This window comes from Ailuropoda melanoleuca, chromosome 15, assembly GCF_002007445.2.
Source record: "Ailuropoda melanoleuca isolate Jingjing chromosome 15, ASM200744v2, whole genome shotgun sequence".
Lineage (NCBI taxonomy): Eukaryota > Metazoa > Chordata > Mammalia > Carnivora > Ursidae > Ailuropoda > Ailuropoda melanoleuca.
In genome coordinates this window covers 74943860-74964078 of record NC_048232.1, presented here as the reverse complement: position 1 = coordinate 74964078, position 20219 = coordinate 74943860, and the positions used below count along the sequence as shown (strand labels likewise).

Genomic DNA, 20219 nt, shown 5'->3' with positions numbered 1-20219 from the left:
CGCTGACCGCCGGGGGAGGCGCCGGGTCCGCGCGGCCTGCGGGCTCCGGGCCGTCAGCCCCCATACGCGCAGCGTCAGGTCCGCGCGCTCCCCGCCCGCGCGCCGCGGCGGACGGACGCAGCCGGAGGGCGAGGGCCGGGGGAGGGTTTCCGTAGGGGGACAGGGGTGGGGCGGTGCCCTCCACCTGTGTCCGCAAAGGGTGCCCCGACAATTTCGCGGTGGGGCCCACCCATGGGGCGCCCTGCCAGAACCTCCCTGCAGAGTCTCCACGAACCCTTGCTGGAGCTCGGCCCGGGCCCCAGCAGGACTCAGGACACAGTTCAGGGTAGAGCCCGCTGTCCCCGGGACACAGGTCACCGGCCTAGCTAGGCTCACACTGTCCAGACAAGGCTGGGGGTCTGGACCACATCCTGCCTGGTCCCAGACCCTGCCCAGTGGAGCCCACTGCGGGGGCTGGCTTGTTCGTCAGGGCACTTGGTGGCCCTCAGAGATAGGGGCTGCTCCGGGGTTCTGATAGCAAGTGTCAACCCCACCCAGAATGGGACCCCTGATAAGAGACCTGCTGCCCTCAAAGGGAACTTCAAAACACACACGCCTGGGTGGCTCAGTAGGTGAACATCTGCCTTCAGCTCGGGTCATGATCCCAGGGTCCTGGCATCGGGCTCCCTGCTCAGCGAGGAGTCTGCCTCTCCCTCTCCCTCTGCCTGCTGCTCCCCCTGCTTGTGCTCTCTCTCTCTGTGTCAAATAAACAAATAAAATCTCAAAAAAATACACATGCCCATGTGCACACAGCCATGCACACACCTATGCACAAGGTCATTGCAGAACAGCAGGTGGGATGGGAGAGACTGTGTGGCCTTCTGTGGAAAAGGCATCTGCCCCTCCGTGTCTTCCTCCTCCTAGATTTTTTCTCTCAGCCTCGTGAAGCCCACCTTCCTATTGCATCTTGAGGAAGGATTCCCGACAGGTGGATTTGAGCTCCTGAACATCTGCAAATGTCTTTATTCTTGATTGACAGTTTGGCTGGGTATGGAATTTCAGGTTGGAAATGAGGTCCTGTTCCCTCATAAACAAGAAGGTCCTGCTCCATTACTTTCCAGCTCATTTGGTGTTGAGATGTTTGAGGCCACTTTGACTCTTCCTCTTTGTGTGGAAACTCTTCTCTCTCTGGAGGCTTTTAGGGTCCTCTTGGTGTCACCAGGACCTGACAATTTCCCAGGGAGGTGACTGGGTTGAGTTTCCTGCCACCCCCAAGGCAGGTCAGGTGAGCTGTTTCAGGATGGAAACTTGGTCCTTCTGCCCTGGGAAGCTGCCCTCAGCTCTTTATGAGTTCTTCCCTGCTTTCTCTACTCTCTTTTTCAGAATTACAAATATTTGCTCTAAAGTGGGTCCCAAAGCTGCCAGAGTTAGGCATCCATGAGCCTCCAGGCACCACATGGGAGATGCTGGTCTTCACTGAGCCTCATCCCGGGCCACGGGCATGGTTTGCTCAGCAGAGTCTGAACGTGGCCGATGGCAGCTGGGCAGTGGCACAGCACCTTACTGGTCCTGAAACCCAGACACTTGGGGTCCCTTCCCAGACCCCCCCAGCTCCCATCTGAGCCACCGAATCCTCAGTGTGAAGACCATGCCAAAGAGAGCACTGTCACTTTGCAAAAGGGTCCCCCTCCTCTCAAAGCTGCATTTGAATTTGAGGTTTGGTCAGAAGCTCAGCTGGGAGATGTGATCAGGTACATCCAAGTGCCCCCTGAGCTGAGTCTCCTTTCTCCCCACAGCCAGTCTCCTGGTTCTCCTGGCTCCCCCAGAGCCAGAATTAAGGCTGCGAAGGTGCAGAAGACGCCTCTCAGCCCCAGCTGGAATCCAGACTCAGAGAGCTGTGGTAGTTCTTGGAACTCAGAGTGGATCTGCGGGTGGGACAGACTGAGATAATGATGGGGTCGTGTGCATACAAGGGACTCCGCTGCTTATTCACATCCCTCACTGTGACATGGAGTCCAGTGGCACCAAGAAGGAAAACAGCCCAAGGCCGGGTGGGACATCTGCAATGCTGCTCAGAAGAGGGGCCCCAGGAAGACAGCAAGGTGGGGGGTTGGAGTCCCAAGGCCCTGGCTGCAGCCTCAGCTGGACACTGTCCCGGTGTCCCCGCTAGTCCATCACCCCGGCCTCTATCAGGAATTTGCTGAGGCCATGCCTCTCAGGCAGATGACTGTTCTCAGAAAGGGAGGGGAATCCCGCCACCTCTTCGCAACTCGGATGCCTTGATCACCCTGATGGCTGTTTCTGCACACATTACGGTGTGTCCGCATACTTCTGCCCAAATCCACACAGACTGGCTAGTCTCACGCGAGATGGCTTTGGAAGCCAATTCCACGGGGAGGACAGAGGAGGTGTCCCCTGCGAGTGGGGAACCGGGCACCAGATGCACTTACAGGCAGGCACTATGACAGCCCGTGGGGGTCATCATCAGCCCCGTATGAAAGAGGGGTCCAGAGCTCAGGTGACTCACGTAAGAGCCTCCTGTGCTGGTCCTCTGACTCCGAGTGCAGTGTGGTTCCCATCATGCCAGAGGTGGAGGGCCAAGAGGCTTCGAAGAGGGTCCTTCTAGTTCCAAACCCCTACACTGGGACCCGTCCCAGGGCTATGCAAGTCTCCTGAGACTCAGCATACCAATTGCTAATTTCACATCTGTTTGGAGCAAAGTGCTACCCTCTTCCAGAGGCTGGGTGCACTGCTCTCTGCAGCAACGGGGACTTCTTTCCAAACTTCTTTTCCTCCCTTATCTGGCTGTAATTCTGATTCCCTCTGAATCCCAAAGCGTGCCAAATACCATCCCATAACAGAGTCGCACCTGCCTCCAGACAGTACAGGCATCCCACCAACACTGTCCTGCGGCAAACAGGAGGCCCCCACGGCCGCCTGGACCCCCTGGCATGGGAGCTCTGCCCAGCAAGATGCAGCCCGCTCCAAACGCACAAGGAACGCCCACCCTGCTGTTTGGGGCAGCCCAGGGTCAGACCCTCTTCTACAGGAGTTCCTTCCCCGATCTCTGCCCTGCAGTTGGAGCCTAGACGAGATCTCAAAACCCAAGCCCTGGACATACGCGCTAGACTATGCTGGTTGTAGGATTTCCCTGCGCTTCAGTTAGACTTAAAGGAGGGAAAGTGAGCAGGATGTGGGGACAAAGGGAGGTGAAAACCTGAGACATGGGAACTGTGGTAATGGCAAACTGAGGGGGTCACACAGCCCTGCACTCAGATCCCACACAGGCCAAAATCTGGGAGTGCTCAGCCCACTGAGGCCTCCAGATACGAGCACTGGGCCTGAAACCGGTCGTGTGCACGGAGGGTGCAGTGAGGTCTCTGACCCTGAGGGCACTGGCGTCCTGTTTCAGGTGGAGACACCAAGGTTTCGGGGCCATTCTCATCAGGACACGCTAAGCTCTGGGGTGGGAAAGTAAAGCTCGTTATCTGAGGACTTCCTTCCGTGGCCAGGGTGGTACTCTGGCAGGGGCAGACCATGAGGCGTTTGGATACAATACAACCGCCCCAGAGGTGACCCCCTCCCCCGCCTCTGGCGGCTCTTGGGGTGCTCGCAGCTGCCCTGAAGGGCTCAAAAGTCTCGCAGCCAAGGGGTCGAGGAGCTGAATCCGGAGCTCAACCTGTGTGTCTAGCCAAATCTTCCTGATATTCCAGAGGCCAGCAGGCCGCCCTGCAAGGACAGGAGGCAGGCTGCCGCCAGGACACCGTCCCCCAGCCACCCTCTAAGTATGGCTCTAAATCAGAATTCATCCCCTCTGTTTCCCAGTCAGCCCAGACACCCAGAAAACAGTGTGATTTCTGTACTGGGATGACATGTGCAGAGAGGGGCTTTCGCGAACACTGCAACCCACCAGCAGCTCTGGGCAGGTTCCTGGGCCTCCGGGTTTGCCCGTTATGCCATCTTGACAACTTTTTTTTTTTAAGATTTTATTTATTCATTTTTAAGATTTTATTTATTTGACAGGGAGAGCACGAGCAGCGGGGAGGGGTAGAGAGAGAAGCAGGCTCCCCACTGAGCAGGGAGCCCGATGCAGGACTCGATCCCAGGACCCTAGGATCATGACCTGAGCCAACTGAGCCACCCAGGCACCCCTTGACAACTCTTTATATAAAAATATATACACGTGCGGGGCGCCTGGGTGGCACAGCGGTTAAGCGTCTGCCTTCGGCTCAGGGCGTGATCCCGGCGTTATGGGATCGAGCCCCACGTCAGGCTCCTCTGCTATGAGCCTGCTTCTTCCTCTCCCACTCCCCCTGCTTGTGTTCCCTCTCTCGCTGGCTGTCTCTATCTCTGTCNTGTCTCTGTCGAATAAATAATTAAAATCTTTAAAAAAAAAAAATATATATATATATATATATACACGTGCAAAAAATTCTGGATACAGAATTAGGCACGAAAGTCGGTATTTTAGAACGAGCAATCGTACAAACTGCCAAGTTAGGAAGCCGACAAGTCCTGCACCACCACCAAAGCCAGGAGACACCAACGTACCGCGTATCCACCAAGCACCCGCCACACGCTGTGATACTGCATCCTGCACGGGGGCCCTGGCCACACACGCGCTGACGGCACAGCTCCCAGGAGGAGCCTCTCGGGCCTCTCTCTACTGTCCACTGTTTACCAGGCCTCCCGCAGCACCCCGCAGTAGCAGTCCAGCCTCCCTGAGTCAGACGGGAGAAGCAGTCCTCAGGCTCCATCTGTCCTTCTCTGGAAGCTCTGCACTGTCCTCTTACTGAACAGTCAAGAAAACTGCTCTTAAGAAACAAGAGTTGCACCTGTTCGTTGTCACGATACATTACAAAGGTTCCTTGGCAAACACCTAAGATAAACGTTGAGTTACGATGCAAATGAAGGAAATATACAGTCTTGTGCATCATTGCAATCCATGAAAGTTTATTCAAATGTTTATGCAAAAGACTTTCTCAGCATCCATGCCATTCACGAATCCTCCCCACCACTGTGAGACGGGGAAGGCAGAGCCGCTGGTTTAGCACTTTTTTTTTTTTAAAAGATTTTATTTTTATTTATTTGACAGAGATAGAGACAGCCAGCGAGAGAGGGAACACAAGCAGGGGGAGTGGGAGAGGAAGAAGCAGGCTCATAGCAGAAGAGCCTGATGTGGGGCTCGATCCCATAACGCCGGGATCACGCCCTGAGCCGAAGGCAGACGCTCAACCGCTGTGCCACCCAGGCGCCCCTAGCACTTTTTTATACAAAGGAGCAACTCACAGGCTTTCAAACGGCAAAGACGGGCGCTAACAGGAGGGCTGAAGTGGCTTCTATATTTACCCAAGACTAGCGGTTGGTCCCTCCCAGAATCGAATTCCAGACCGCGTGGCCTGTGGCAGGATGCAAAGGGGGCAGAAAGAAAGGGAATGTGCTCAGCTGAGACTGGCCATTAGATGCTGTCCTCACTACTGGTTTCAAGTCCATACCCGCGTCTAACCCACTGAGAAGCACCTTCCTGAACATCAGTCGCTCTGGAGATGAGACGGGAGGAACCGCTGGGGGAACGTGTCCTCAGCAGCGCCTGGCGCAGCGGCCACTTCCCTGCTCGGCCTCCGGGCAGCAGTTTCAACGGGGCCCGCGCTCCATGGGTCCCTCTGGTCACATCACATTTCCAGTGAGGCTTCACCCGCCAGGAAGTCTAAGGAAATGTACAACCTCGGGAGGACGAAGTTAGTGTGAAGACTCGGGGAAGACGCCCCGATGGACAGGACTGCGGAGCAGGAGGCGCCGGCCGCAGGTGTCGGCTGGTGCACCTGAACCTGAGGCGCCCCCCAGCAGGGAGGCTCATTTGATGAGATTCCTCATGATATTCAGGGAGGACCCTCTATACCCTGACCCGAAATGATTCCAGTGGTTCAAGCAGTGGAAGAGCTGATAGAGCTGCAGGCGCGCCTCGAACCCCGGGGCCTTGGGGATCGCGCTGTGGTAGGCGGAGTAGAAGGAGCGGCTGAAGCCCCCAAACATGCCGGCTATCGCCAGCTCGTACTCCGAGTGGCCGTAGAAAGAAGCCGGATCAAAAATGATGGGCCCAGAGGCGTCCTCTGCTACGTTCCCTCCCCAGAGGTCTCCATGGAGCAGGGCTGGGACAATGTCCAGGTCACGAAACAGGTCAGGGATCTTTAGCTGCAAGGAGGAAACACATTCTCGGCAAAGTGACCAACACGTGCGGGAAGGATGCAGATGCTTTTCTGAGTGTGGCCCAACCGCCCTAGAGGAGCGTGGCACACAGATGTGCACGGACACACACAGCTCAGGCAGGGTGGAGGGACACCGACAGCCACCCCACTGGCTGGCCCAACCCACCTCCTGTCCAGACCTGGGCCCCACGTGGCTACACCTGCCGCAGGGCTTCCCTTGCCGGGCTTGCAGGGCCTGGCGAGGCTCCTCTCACCTGCAGAGCAGACCAGAGCTCCCGGGCCTCCCTGTCCCCGGACCCCTTCTCCACCATGTCCATCTGGGGCTGAATGCGCTGCCGGGCATAGAAGGTGACCCAGTCCTCCTGCCAGTCGTTCACCTGCGTGGGCAGAGGAAAATGCCAGAGCCAAAGGAAGACGCCCAAGGCGGCGGAGCACTGCTGCAAGGGTAGGTTGTGGAAGGCGTGGCGGCTGACCAGGCAGATGGTGTCTTGTGGACAGGCTGGGACCCCAGGCCCTGTCCCAGAAGCAGGGGCCCTCCCAGTGCACAGCACTAGAGGCCACTCTGAAGAGCTCTAGGACACATTCTTTCAACCTGTACTCACATGGGAGCACAGAGCTCAGAGCTGGTTGGCCTTCCCCAACCGTGGCTCATTTCTGACTATCCGCATGGCCCCGAGGACAAGCAGCCAGCACCGCCCTCCCCAGAGTGATAACATGAGGAGTCATGTATAGCCCGGTTCAAGGAGACTGTCAAGATGCTGACCAGCAGGAGGGAAGCAAGAGACACACGCAGGAGCACAGGGGCAGTGAACACCGCCCGACGACAGAGAACCCCTCCCACAGGCGTGCACGCACATGCACGGGCATCTGTACGCACATGGGGCGAGCTACAGGCAGGCGAGGAAGGAGCAGAGCCAGCCCAATGCGCCCAGAGCTGCATGGAGCAGGTGGGACTGGGGAGCCCCAGCTTTCAGCCGCCCGCCACCCCAAGCAGGTTCCTGACAACCTCTCCCACATTCCAAAACCTGAACAGTGTCTACTCAGGCCCTGGGCCCACTAGGCGCCCCTGAAAGTTCCTGCTCACTCAGGATGCCTCTTCTGAGCAGCCGATGCAGCCTCCAAGAGCGCAGCCGCCATCACCCCGCTCCGCATCTGCTGGCATCGGACAGAGCCCCGGGGCCCGGATTCCCAGGGAGCCAACCACAAAACCGTAGAGCTGAAGGTACAATCCCCTCACATCATGCTACCCTGGAGGATTTAGGAGGAAGTAAACTTTTCTTAACTCTGATTTTTACACAGCTTCAAATCCAGCATCCTGACTTGTTGGTCCTGTTTCTCTGAGCTTGTCTGGCACGTGAGCTGGGTAAACCTCACATCAGCCTCTTAAAAACCAGCAAAGAGGAGAAGGGAGCAAAGACTTTTACTAAATTTCATAAAGAGGGGAGAGGCTGTTCCGTCCCTGAGCAGCCGACCTGACTGGAAGGCAGAAGGCAAAGCGCTGGTGTCACTCACCTGGGGGAGGTATCCACAGCACGTCACCACGTCAAACCCAAACTGGTCCACGAAGGGCCGTTCCACCTGCCCGCCTCCTTTCCCTTGCAAGCAAAGGAAAACAAGAGAGACAACTAATTCCCACATGCCCTGAGGCTGCTCTTGGAGATCAGGGCAGCTTCAAGGTCTGTCCTTGGTGTGCCCTTCACCTCATGTCCTCATCCAGACATAAACAAGGGCCCTGGGCTCCACAGACCCTCGGGCCCCGGGAACAGAGCCTGTACACTCAACGATGCAGGACACCCACACTGCCCAGGACAGGCACCAGAGGACGATCAGAGGAGTGACAACACCACGTCCAAAATAGCCACCCATGACCCATCAGGAAAGGATGGCTCTCGGGGGCCAGCCTGGCCCTGGAGTCCCCCCCCAAACTCAGCAGATCCCTAAGGCCTAAACCCCATGGGCTTGGAAGGGGGAGACGGAGCCGGACCGGATCTGTCTGGCACACTGGAGTCTCGGTCGTCTGCTCCTGGAGGGTCAGCTATCCCACTAGCACAGTGACCCAGGGCTGCACATGGATTATCAGACACGAGAAGATGAAAATACCGGAAGGTACTCTCAATGTCAACACCACACTAAGCTCTACAAAGGTTAGACATGAGGGCCACCATGCTGTGCCTCACGTGGGGCTGTTCTCAGGAGAAAAGGCACCACTCAGAAAGCCAGAGTAACTCTGACAGGCATTCTTCTGGGGAAGGAGGGGTTAAAGGAACCATAACAGGATGGGGTTTCGAGTCCAGGAAGTACTTCTTCCAAATGTGCTGCCTTACGGTACAGAGTCTGCCGTACCTCCAGCCTTGGGGTTGACACTCCTTTCCTTGGGCAACAACACCACAGACCCCACCCACATGCCACACCGGCCAGACATCTTCGAGGGGCCCTCGCGCCCACATGGCCGCATACCCACAGTGCCGGCCTCCTTCTGGAATGTCTCCCCGAGCCTCTTGTTCTCTAGGTGCAGGTCTGCGAGCTGGGTTCCAAGCTTGGCAGCATGGCTGTGAAATAAATAGCGTCAGCCGAGTGTGTGGCACATAATCGCGGGGTCACAGCCTCCTGCACGGTCTCAGGCCACGGAGAACAGGTCAAGGGGATACAAAGTCCGCTTCGGTGAAGCAAAGGGGAGATGATGGGCCCTGGTTGTCGGATGCTCTTTCCCTGCCAACCGGGTTCCTGTCAGCACCCCACCTTGGGAGATTCCTTTCCTGTTTGCCTTCGGCGTGTGGAGTATCTGTCACTCGTTCTGCAGAACCCATGATGCATGGGGTCCCGGGTCCCTCAAACTTACACCCCAGAGGCAAGCTCTCAGATATGAAGGAAACACTCAGAAGAAAAACAAAGCCATGAGGCGCCTGGGGGGGGTGGCTCAGTGGGTTAAGCGTCTGCCTTCGGCTCAGGTCATGATCTCGGGGTCCTGGGATTGAGCCCCGCATTGGGCTCCCTGCTCAGTGGGGAGTCTGCTTCTCCCTCGGCCTCTGCCCCTCCCCCCGTGCTCTCTCTTTCAAATAAATAAATAAAATCTTAAAAAAAAAAAAAAGTCTGAAGGCTCAAAAAATGCTTTAGAACAAAAGCAAACAACAAAGAAAGGAAAACAAAGCCGAGCAAAGGAGGAGGAGAAGGTGCCCAGACAGACCTGCTCAGATATCGCATGTCCAAGTGCTCCATCACCAGCATGCTGCCCCCTCCCGGGGCGTCGAGGACCTTGATGGGCCTGGGCACCTTCACGGTGTCTGTTCTCAGGATGGCAGTTAGACTTGCCATCTCACCTTCGAACATTCTTTTGGCCTTTCCGAAAAACAATGGAGGAGGGGAAGAGAAGGGAGAGCAAGGTTACTTCTGGAAAGTGTCTGCGCAGACCTGTTCCCTCAAGCACGGCTGTGCCGACGGCAGACGGCGGACCAGCAGCGTCTCCTGCTCCGGCAGAGGAGGCTGTGCATGAAGCCACAGAGTAAGAGGGACGCCACTTTCTCGTTCCGGCCCCTCTTCGACACTCCGCTTGACTCTCTCCAGAGAGGGACGTGCAAGGCCTCTAACTGCCCACATGTCAGGTGCACAGCTGGACTGCGCATGTGGGCCATCCTTGGACGGCACCTGGGCCACAGTCCTGTCCCTCCACCTGCACATGCCAGGCATCTGGACTCAACTCTCACCAGGTTTGAGGGCACCTCCAATCTCAGACAGAAACCATCCCACCTTACCTGCCATTTCCAACCTCCCCCTTGAAGTCCTTGCTCCCCCAGGCGGCAGTGACTGTCCTTTACCTCATCTCCTTGCTCACCACGACAGGGACCCTCACCGAGGGCAAACCCCAGCCCACAACACACCCCGAACTAGCAACCTGTGTGACAGCCCCACGGGGTCTGGCCCTGCCCACTTTCTACGCTCACCTGGGGTCCCTGCCCTGGGCTCCAGCCCTGCACCTCCACGCACACGTGTGCACACACCAGCACGCACATACACGTCCCTGTGCTCCTGGACTACAGCCTTTTTTTAGCTCCTCACAGACCGAAGCCCCCATGTGCAGGGGTGCCTCTGCTTGGAACACCACCCCCACCTTTTGCCAAGTCAGACCCTTCCTTAATCATGCTTCAGACTTCGTATGCTCTGACTTTTCAGAAAAATCTTCTCAAACTTCCCAAAGTAACTGCTCCCTTTAAAGTAGCTTTTTCTGGGGTGCCTGGGTGGCTCAGTCGTTAAGCGTCTGCCTTCGGCTCAGGGCGTGATCCCGGCGTTATGGGATCGAGCCCCACATCGGGCTCCTCCGCTGGGAGCCTGCTTCTTCCTCTCCCACTCCCCCTGCTGTGTTCCCTCTCTCGCTGGCTGTCTCTCTGTCACATAAATAAATAAAATCTTTAAGTAAATAAATAAAGTAGCTTTTTCTTTTTTTTTTTCCAGTCAAAACACTATAGGAATATGAGCAGAAAAGGGCACAAGTGGGAGCATCTGACTCCAATTTTCATGAAGTCTGCACACTGCGTGACTGCCCCCCGGACACAGACAGGACACTGTTGCCTGGAAGCCCCGGAGGCGCCTCTGTTCCCCAGCTATTCGCGCCCTCCCCTCCCCCCACAGATCTGTCCAGTCCACTCTGTCCTTCTACGCGCCGACACAGACAGTCTGGCTTCTTTGTCCCGCTGCCTTTGTTATTCTGGTGCATTAACAGTCAAGAGTTTACTCTCCCTGCTGCACAGAGCTCCCCGTGCGCGTATGCCAGAATGGGCTTGCCCGGTGTACTGACAGACAGCTGGGCTTCCAGCGTGGGGCTTCGACGAAGTGCTGCCAGGGACGTCTCTCCACGTACTCTCAGGACGGACTCTATGACCTCAGGCAAGCTGCTTAACTTTCTGTGCCTCTCCCTCTCCCGTAAAAACCGGGTTAGTAACAGCACCGCGCTCACCGGCTCGCTGCCACGAGTAACCGAGCTAGCAGCTAACATTACCTAGCCCGTTCTGAGCACTTCATAAACATCACTATTATTACACTACCTCGGAGAGCTAAGGTCATTGAGGAAGAAGATAAGAACGGCACCTCGAGCATTTTCGGAGCATTCTCTTTAGGAGATGAAGGGAAAACAACAACACTCCAGCTACACTTTGTACCAGAGCACTGGTCATGAAAAGGAAAGTAAGGGGTAGAATAAGATCAATAATCATGGGGGAAGAGGTGGAGAGGGATCTGTGAACCCAGCCAGAGGTGAAGCCTCTCTCGCAGAAGTGTCTGCTGCTCCGTGAGAGGAGAGGGAGGGAGAAGCAGGCAGCAGGTGGGGCACAGTGCTACAAAAAAGATCTGGAGCTTAAGGAAGGAGGAGGAGAGGAACCAACCGCAAGTATGCAAGACAGATAAGAACAATCTTATTTAGGGGCGCCTGGGTGGCTCAGTCGTTAAGCATCTGCCTTCTGCTCAGGGCGTGATCCCGGCGTTCTGGGATCGAGCCCCACATCAGGCTCCTCCGCTATGAGCCTGCTTCTTCCTCTCCCACTCCCCCTGCTTGTGTTCCCTCTCTCACTGGCTGTCTCTCTCTCTCTCTCTCAAATAAATAAATAAAATCTTAAAAAAAAAAAAAAGAACAATCTTATTTAGAGCAGGTCAAGTCAAGTGGGGCGAGAAGGAAAAGAGAAGAGCAATCAGGTAGTCCTCTAGAAGTGTGGAAGGTACTTTCACTTCCTACAAGGTAAAGCGTAAAAGAAAGTCCTGTTTTCATACAACCAGCAAACGTGCAGGTACAGCTAGTACGCCTGCATGACTCACACAGTATTTTCCACAGAAAGCTAGGAAATTACATGTTCAGAACTATCAGCCAAAGGAGCAGAAGGAACTTAGGGGAGAAAGATTAGCAAAAAGAAAATGGACTTTGGGGCACCTGGCCAGCTCAGTTGGTAACGGGCAGCTCCTGATCTCGGGTTTTGAGTTCCAGCCCTAGGTTGGGTGTAGAGATGACTTAAAAATTAAATCTTAATAAAAAAAAAAAAAAAGAAAATTGACTTTGATGACAAAAGAAGAACCCGAGGACACAGCAGTGCAAGAACAATGCTCAGAAAGCATCACTACGTGGGCCCATTTTAATCCCTGGAAAGTATTTGTTTCCCCTGTAATTAACACCCATTCTGAATTATAACAAAAGCCAGTGAAGGTGGAAATACAAACAGGAAAAGGATAGATGCCACATAAATGGGAAAACAAAACCAGAAACAGAGAAGCCCTGCAGAAGAATATAAGGGCTGCCGGAGGAAACTCCAAGCACAAATGCGGGCAGTTTCCTATAAAAGGGCGGGGCGGCAGGACATGCCACTGATCTCTGCAGAACAGAGCACTAAAGTGGGTCTTGAGAGAACAGCCATGACTCAGAGTTCGTCCCCTATCACGGAACGTGGGATTCACATCTGGGGAGAAAATGAAAACAACCGCAAAAACGCCTTCTAGGTAAAGAATAACAGCACACCAGGCGTGTGACATGAGGACTTGGTACTGGGGTCAGTCCCCTCAGCTCCATTTGAAACAACGCACTGTCAACTGCTCACTGCCTCCTGGAGCCAGCCTGGGCCTTCCGGCTAACAGTACTGGGTGACCCAGCCAAACTGGGCACAGAAGCGACACCAGCAACCAGGAGGAAGTACAGCTTCAGCAGCGAGGTTCACCTGTTTTCTACAGGGCCCTCTCGAAAAGGCTCGTGTACAAACAGAATTTTCTGGAGCGGGTGACTACAGCGGGCTGAAGCTGGTGCCCCCTCCCCAGTTCCTCTGTCGAAACCTGTCCCCCCCGTGTGACCCTGCTGGGAGGTGATTAGGCTCCACAGGCTGGAGCCCTCTTAATGGGATTGGTGCTCTGACAGATGGGACCTGAGGGAGCTCCCTTGCCCCTCTGACACTGAAAACACAGGGAGAAGTCACCTTCCCATCATGGAAGTGGGCTCTCCCCAGACACCTGCCAGCTCCCAGAACTGAGCGGCCTGGTCTGTGGTACTCTGGTCCGGCAGCCCAAACTCACAAAGGCAGTGGCTAAATGTTTGCAATAATCCAGAGAGGATTTTGATCTCTGCAAGCTCAAATACAGCCCAGAACAAGAAGCTGCTACTGCCAGTCCCTGTTCAAAACTCCTCCAGCAAGGGATTTCTCAAAGTAGCGGCCCGCCACACCCCCCACTGCAAAGCCATCCCCAGAACCACCGTCCACACTGCAGCGGGGAGCACAGTTGGGCGCCGGGGTCCCCAGACGGCCGCCCAGAGTGTCCGCTCCGCTCCGCCCCGCCCCCCCCCCCCCCGATTTACAGGGCTTACCCTGGGCACGCGACCCCAGGAACGCCCAGACACAGCCGGAGGGGCAAGGGGGTCAGCAAGTGCCAAGGCCCTGTGGCCCTGCTGTGCGGACCCCCACCCGGGCCTTGAGCACCTCCACTCCCCACCCCAGACCCGGAATCCTGGCCCTCGGACCCTCCAGACTCCACACCAGGACCCCAGACCTGGGCCTGAAGCCCCACCCAAACCCCAAACGCCGACCACCACCCACCCCGCCCTGGCCCGGCCTACAGCGGCCCTGACCTCCGCCTTGGAGTTCACTTTCACGAACACCCGTCCTCTGTCCGTGTCGTAACTCTGGCCCTGGCTAATGCACCCGCCCCCCGAGTGACCCGTAGCCTTGACGAAGTCGCAGCCCAGCTCCCGCTTCAGCAGAGCCTCCATGTTCAAGCCGGCACGTCCGCGGACTGCCTCAAGCCAGGGGAAAAGCCACCCGCGGAGACGCACAGTGATTGGGTGAGGCGAGGGGGGGGCGGGACCCAGTCACGGGAACACACGGGGATTGGGTGAGACGCTGAGGGGCGGGACCGGGCCCCCAGGACTTCCTGGGATTGGGTGAGGGGATCAGGTCCCTTGGGTTGGTTCTGGAATTCATACCCAGCGGGAGGGCGAAAGAGCTCCCCCTTCTGGCCTCCGTCTCCATTTCAAGTGAGGCTTGCTTTTATTAATTTTCATACACGTGATTATCAATTGGCATCCGTCTCCCCTAGTGATTTGAGTCTGCTTTGCTCCCTGTATTAGTTGGAGTTCCCCCAGGGAGGAGATGACAGGATTCATAGGAGAGAGAGATTTATTTTAAGGAAGGGCTCTGTTAACCTTAAAAATAAAACTGTCAGTTAATTTACCAGCAAAGATGGGGTTATTTAGGAACAGCAGATAATTGGAACCCAGGATAAGCAGGCTTGGCGGAACCAGGGGCAAGTCTGGAGATCAGGGAGAGGAGGCTCTCTTTTAGAGGAAAGGGGTTATAAACATGACACCTGGATAACATCAGTTATTGAAAACAGGTGCGATAGTAGATTATTCACATCAACAATGAGCTAAATAAAAGTTGCGTAAACAACAGAAGATTCGACATATTTGCAGAAGTGACACCAAAATCTACAACGTTTGTCAACAGTAATGGCTCTGAATGAACAAGAATGGTTACAGACCCGTGTGTACTCCCTTGTGTCTTAAATACTGTTTTCTACTTGAGATTATCAAACTAAGAATTATTTCAGGTTTAGTCTGTTATTTGTTGATCAACTAAATGCGAGTTAACTCAGCTGATGTACATAAACAACCTATTTAATTTGTATGCGTTTACATTTTATGCCCACGTTTTACACTTTAGTATTAAATATAAACGAATAGCAGGAGGGGACTGTGTTGGTCTCTCATTGGCTGGGCTGTGGCCGTCTCTCATTGGCTGGGCTTTGACAATCTCTCATTGGCTGGGCTATGGCCGTCTCTCATTGGCTGGGCTGTTGCTGGGGCAGTGGGAAACCTTCCGTCCAGGAGCTGGGTTAGTAAAGCAGTACCCACTTGCAAGGTGCCTCTCTTCCTGTTGGGTCTGTAACCGATAACCAGTGCTGGGCGCAGAGCTCCACCTGTCGGCCCCCAGATTCCATTTGGTGAGACTTTCCTTGATTAATTTTCACAGCTGACTGTAAGACGTAACTAAGCAGATTCTGTAAACAACAAAAGGAGATTTTATAAATTAAAAACATTAATTAATCAAATTAATCAATTACATGAACTACATTAAAAATTAAAATGTAGATTCTACATGGACAGTTTAACAGCTTGGATGAGAGAATTAGAAAACTGGAAGCAGGGGCGCCTGGGTGGCACAGCAGTTAAGCGTCTGCCTTCGGCTCAGGGCGTGATCCCGGCGTTACGGGATCGAGCCCCACGTCAGGCTCCTCTGCTGGGAGCCTGCTTCTTCCTGTCCCACTCCCCCTGCTCGTGTTCCCTCTCTCGCTGGCTGTCTCTATCTCTGTCGAATAAATAAATAAAATCTTAAAAAAAAAAAAAAAGAAAACTGGAAGCAGAGAAATGAAGAGGAGTACTTGGGTGGCTCAGTTGGTTAAGCGTCTGCCTTTGGCTCAGGTCATGATCCTGGCACACCAGGTTCGAGCCCCACACCTGGCTCTCTGTATTTCCCTCTGTGCTTTGCTCTATCTCAAATAAATAAAATGTTATAAAATTTTTTTAAAAAAAATAGAAGTCATGAAGAATGTGGCGCAAGGAGACAAACGGAAAGTACAGGCAAGGTAAGGCACATGAAAATAGTAGACATTTAGCTGGAGTTCCGGGAAAGGAAGAGGCTATAATTGAACAGAAAATGGCTGAGAATTTTCTAGAACTGATGAAATACACCAACCCTCAGATCCAAGTTCTCCCCAAATTTTAAGCTAGATAAACTAAAATTTCACACTTAGGCAAGTAACAGTAAAATTTCAGGTCACCAAAGGCACAGGAAATCTCTAATGTAGCCAGCAAAGAAAGTCAGATTGCTTTGAAAATATTAACATCTGGTTTCTCAACGCTAATACTGGAAGCCAAAAAGTAGTGGAATGGTTGTCACGAAAAGAATATGACTGCCCAGGGAAACTAAGTTTTTAAGAATGAAAATAAAATAAAGACCTTATTCAGGAAGATGGTGGAGTAGGACGAGCTTAGGCTCACCTCATCCCACAGATACAGCTAAATAACACCCACATCAGTGTAAACAACCCAGAAAATGACCTGAAGACTGGCAGAACAGACTCTTCACAGCTAAATGTAGATAAGAGGCCACATAGAAGAAAGTAGGAAGGGCAGAGACACAGTAGGGAGCCAAACAGAATAATAGACTGTCCTTAGCAGGGAGGGATGCAGGTGCTCGGAAAGAGGAGAGGGCCAGACCCTCACATCAGCCACCCAGGCACGGGGAACTGGCATGAAAACCAGAGGGTCACAATTTCACAAGTTCATACAGGCTTAACACTTGGAACTTTTAAGACATTATTCAGACTGAAGACCATTTTCTTTTATTTCCAGTGATGCAATTTTCTGCCAGCAGACCCTCCCAGAGGAAAACCAAAAGGATGCTTTACAACCAACAGAAAAGTGATCACAGGTTGTAAAGCTGAAATGCAAGAAGGAGCAAAGAACAAAGAAAGCGGTACATAAATTGAGAAAATCTAATCAAATAGATTGTACAAAATAACAGTAAGCCTTGTATGATAAAAAGAATTTGAAAAATAATTTACTTTTTATTTTAACTTAAAAGAGTAAATTGTCCTAAGGTGTTGTGTTATTTGTTCAAGAGTAAAGGTAAACGTGGTGATTACCTTTAGTCTTTGATAAATTAAGCGTGCAAGTTGTAATTTCTAGAGTAAGTACTGAAAAATAGAGAATTTATAATTTTCCTATTAGTAGAAGGAAAAAATAATCCCAAAGAAGACGAGAGTAAAGAACATGGACCAGGTGGAACAATAAAAGCACACATAATAAGAGGGTAGATTTAAAGCCAAGTATATCAGCAATTACATTAAGTATAAATGAACAAAATACCCCAGTTCAGAAACAAAGAATATAAGACTTGAAAAAAGTGAAACACAACTGGTTATTTATTCTCTGTAAGAGTCAAAAGTAAAGCATAAAAATAAGAAAGGATCCGGCACCCAGCTTGTTCAGTCGGGGGAACATCCAACTCTTGATCTCAGCATCATGAGTTCATGCCCCACATCGGTTGTAGAAATTACTAAAAAATAGTAATAAACTTAATAAAAATAGGAAAGGTTAAAAGAAGTACCATACAATACTAGCCAAGAGAAAGCTATAAATACAACTACATTGATAAAAGACAAGTAGGTTTTTAAAAAAGATTTTATTTATTTATCAGAGAGAGGGAGCACAAGCAGGGGTAGCTGCAGGCAGAGGGAGAAGCAGGCTCCCTGCCAAACAAGGAGCCCAACGTGGGACCCCATCCCAGGCCCCCAGGATCATGACCCGAGCCGAAGGCAGACGCTTCACCGACTGAGTCACCCAGGCATCCCTGTAGAGCTCATTTTGGCCAAATGAACTACTAAAGCTGAACATTCTGTATCCTGTGAGCCAGAAATTGTACTCCAAGGTATAAACCCCACAGAAATTCCTGGGTATGTGCACCAAGAAATACATACAAGGATGTGGAGTAGAATGACTTATAATAGCCCAAAACATAAATAGCCTGGGGTGAACACACCCTTCAGTGACCCTCAGGAGTCATGCCCTGTTTAACCCCCTCCCGAGTGCACACAGAATCTGTGACTTGCTTCTGACCAAAAGAGTACGACAGAGGCCACAGGATGTCACTCTTGTGATTATGTTATATTACGTGGCTCAGGTCGTGGCCTTGTGCTCGCACACGTGTGCACACGCGGTGGCTCCTGGGCGGCAAGCCCAGGCCCATTCCCATCGCACAGCGCATTTGCGCTGCCCCTCCCCCTGGGGCAGCCCGGATGCACTGATGCGCTGAACGAGGACCCCCGTGTGTGTGGAAGGGTGGAAGGTGCCCTGCAGAGGCTCCCGAGTGCTCCACGGGGACATCAGCACATGGCCCAACCGAGCACTTCCCCAAACCCTAGTGACGTGTGCTGCTCCCGCACTTCTCGCAAGGAACCCTCCTCGCTGAAGAAACGGGGGCACTGAGGCCCAGGGACGGCTGTTGCCGGCCCGAGGCCATCCAGGCGGGAAACCGTGCAGTCAGGGTCCATCTCCGGCAAACCTCTGACTCCCTCTGACCTCAAATCTGCACAAACAAACTCACAACACTCCCCAGGTGGGTCTACGGGCCACTTTGGCGGTAACACAAAGGAGCATTCCCAAGAGCGGGGTCGGTTCTCAGGGGCACCTCGCGGGTCCTCAAGGTCGCGCCTGTCCTGTGGGGGTCCCGCCGCCCACCTCCCGGCTTCCCGCGGCCCTGACCCAGCGTTCGCTGGGTCCCAAAGCTCGGGGGGGGCCCTCATTCCCGGGGACCCCACCACGGAGCCCCTCCTGCGAGCCCCTCGTCTGTCCCCCGCCAGCAGGCCCGGGTCCGGCGCAGCTAGGACCCTCCCGCCCCAACGGGCAGGGGGCGGGCCGGGCGGGGGGCAGCGCCCGGCGGGACTCGCGCCGCCCCTCGGTGCGGCCCGGAACGCCGGCTCACCGGGCTCCTGCCTTCCGTCCCGAGCGCTTCCGCCTGGCCCCCTAGCTTCCCACCCCAATCCCTTCCCGACAGCAAGGGCCGGGGAGCGGGCCTGGGGAGGGGGGCGGGGGCGCGCGGAAGATCCCCTCCCATCTCCTCCCGGGTGGGCTGCTGCGAGCCGTCCCAGGCAGGATCACCACAGGCCAGCGCCGGGACTCGGAGGCGTGAACCTGGCTGGGACGTGGAGGGTGGCGTGCGAAGGACCGGGCCTCCCGGGTGCGACAGGGGCGGAGGGGCGAGGGGCGAGGGGCGGGGCAGCGGGCGGGGCAGAGGGCGGGCGGCGTCCGGGCGGAGCCGTGGGTGGGCGGGCTTGGACGGAGTGGGCGGGGCATAGGGCGGGGTCTGGGCGGGGCAGCGGGTAGCTGGAGCCCGGGGTGGGCGGGGCCGAGGGCGGGGTCTGGGCGGGGCAAATCGCTGACAGAAAACCTACATTAAATTCATTCTGTCCAGCGACTCTCAGTACTTTCTGGAGCATCCATGAGGTTACAGGTTCGCCTAAAATAGGTTTTCTTTCTATGGCGGAGGAACAACTGGCCCCTTGGCTGTGACTTCTTGGTGAGTCATCAGCAAACATGCGCTCAGTGTGAGGCTGGGCTCAGCTGTTACTTGCTATTTACTTCTTGTCAGCAGGGGAGAGAAATAAGAAGAGTGAATTGGCTTTGGAGAAAATACGGTCAGCCGCCTTGTAGTTCTTCGGTCTATTTTTATTTAAGCATGGGAGAAAGAAACTTAAGAAATGCTTTTCCATAGCCAAATGGGGGAAACATTTCACGTTATGTAAAGAGATTCTTTGCATGTCATCCAGAGATGACAGATGCTCCTTCTTTCCTCCGCCTTCCATAGTGAAGGACCCCTCGATGGTGCTCTAGACCAGAGGCCACCGCACAATGTCACGCAGAAACCAGCCGTGTGGCGTGACCTCCGTGCTTCAGAATCAAGACAGGTGACTGGCAATTCCAGGGACAAACATAGTTACTGCAGGACCTGGCCACTCCACGCCGACAGAGGGGACATAGAAGCATACGTCCACAGAAACTTGTACACGGCTGTTCAAAGCAACTCTCTTCTCAGAGTCAAAGGGTGGAAGCAACCCAAACATCCAACCACAGATTAATAGATAAGCAACATGTGGTCCTTCCCCTCTATGCAATATTATTCAGCTTTAAAAAGGAAGGGAATTGTGACACTTGACACAACGTGGGTGAACAGTGAAGACACGCTAAGTGAAATAACCCAGTCACAGAAGGATAGAAATTGTATGATTCTATTTATACGAGGTTCCTAGAGCCATCAGATGTATAGACAGAAGGTAGAATGATGGTTTCCAGGGGCTGGGGAGGCGGATGGGGAGTTAGTGTTTAATGGGGACAGAGTTTCCACTGGAGAAAGACGGAAATGCTCTGCAGGTGGGTGGTGATGGTTGCACAGTGTGAACGTGCTTCACGCCACCGAGCTGCACACCTAAACACGGGTAGAATGGTAAATTTTACGTTAT

The 20219-nt window shown here is 53.9% G+C and overlaps 2 protein-coding genes across 2 annotated transcripts in view; both read right to left on the bottom strand.

The window, feature by feature from the left end:
* FN3K (fructosamine 3 kinase) overlaps positions 1–416 on the bottom strand; it is a 10226-nt gene extending 9810 nt beyond the window's left edge. Inside the window, exon 1 of the mRNA XM_034644216.1 lies at positions 275–416. The gene's annotated coding sequence lies outside the window, so the exon portion shown is untranslated. The remainder of the gene's footprint in view (positions 1–274) is intronic.
* A 4492-nt stretch (positions 417–4908) lies between these two features.
* FN3KRP (fructosamine 3 kinase related protein) lies at positions 4909–13960 on the bottom strand. The gene is made up of 6 exons (XM_019807165.2): positions 13771–13960; positions 9370–9521; positions 8643–8734; positions 7698–7780; positions 6440–6562; positions 4909–6171 (listed from the first exon to the last, which is right to left on the bottom strand). Exons 1-6 carry the CDS (start codon positions 13909–13911, stop codon positions 5833–5835), a joined length of 930 nt encoding a protein of 309 aa, XP_019662724.1. The 5' UTR covers positions 13912–13960; the 3' UTR covers positions 4909–5832.
* Positions 13961–20219: the final 6259 nt, after the last annotated feature.

What these genes read in the sequence shown, in the direction of transcription:
- FN3KRP (XM_019807165.2), bottom strand. Translation starts at nt 13,911, where the DNA reads ATGGAGGCTCTGCTGAAGCGGGAGCTGGGCTGCGACTTCGTCAAGGCT. An exon ending in GACATGCGATATCTGAGCAG is followed by an intron (nt 8,735 to 9,369) that starts GTCTGTCTGGGC and finishes TTTATTTCACAG; the next exon opens with CCATGCTGCCAAGCTTGGAA. An exon ending in GCTGTGGATACCTCCCCCAG is followed by an intron (nt 6,563 to 7,697) that starts GTGAGTGACACC and finishes CTGCCCACGCAG; the next exon opens with GTGAACGACTGGCAGGAGGA.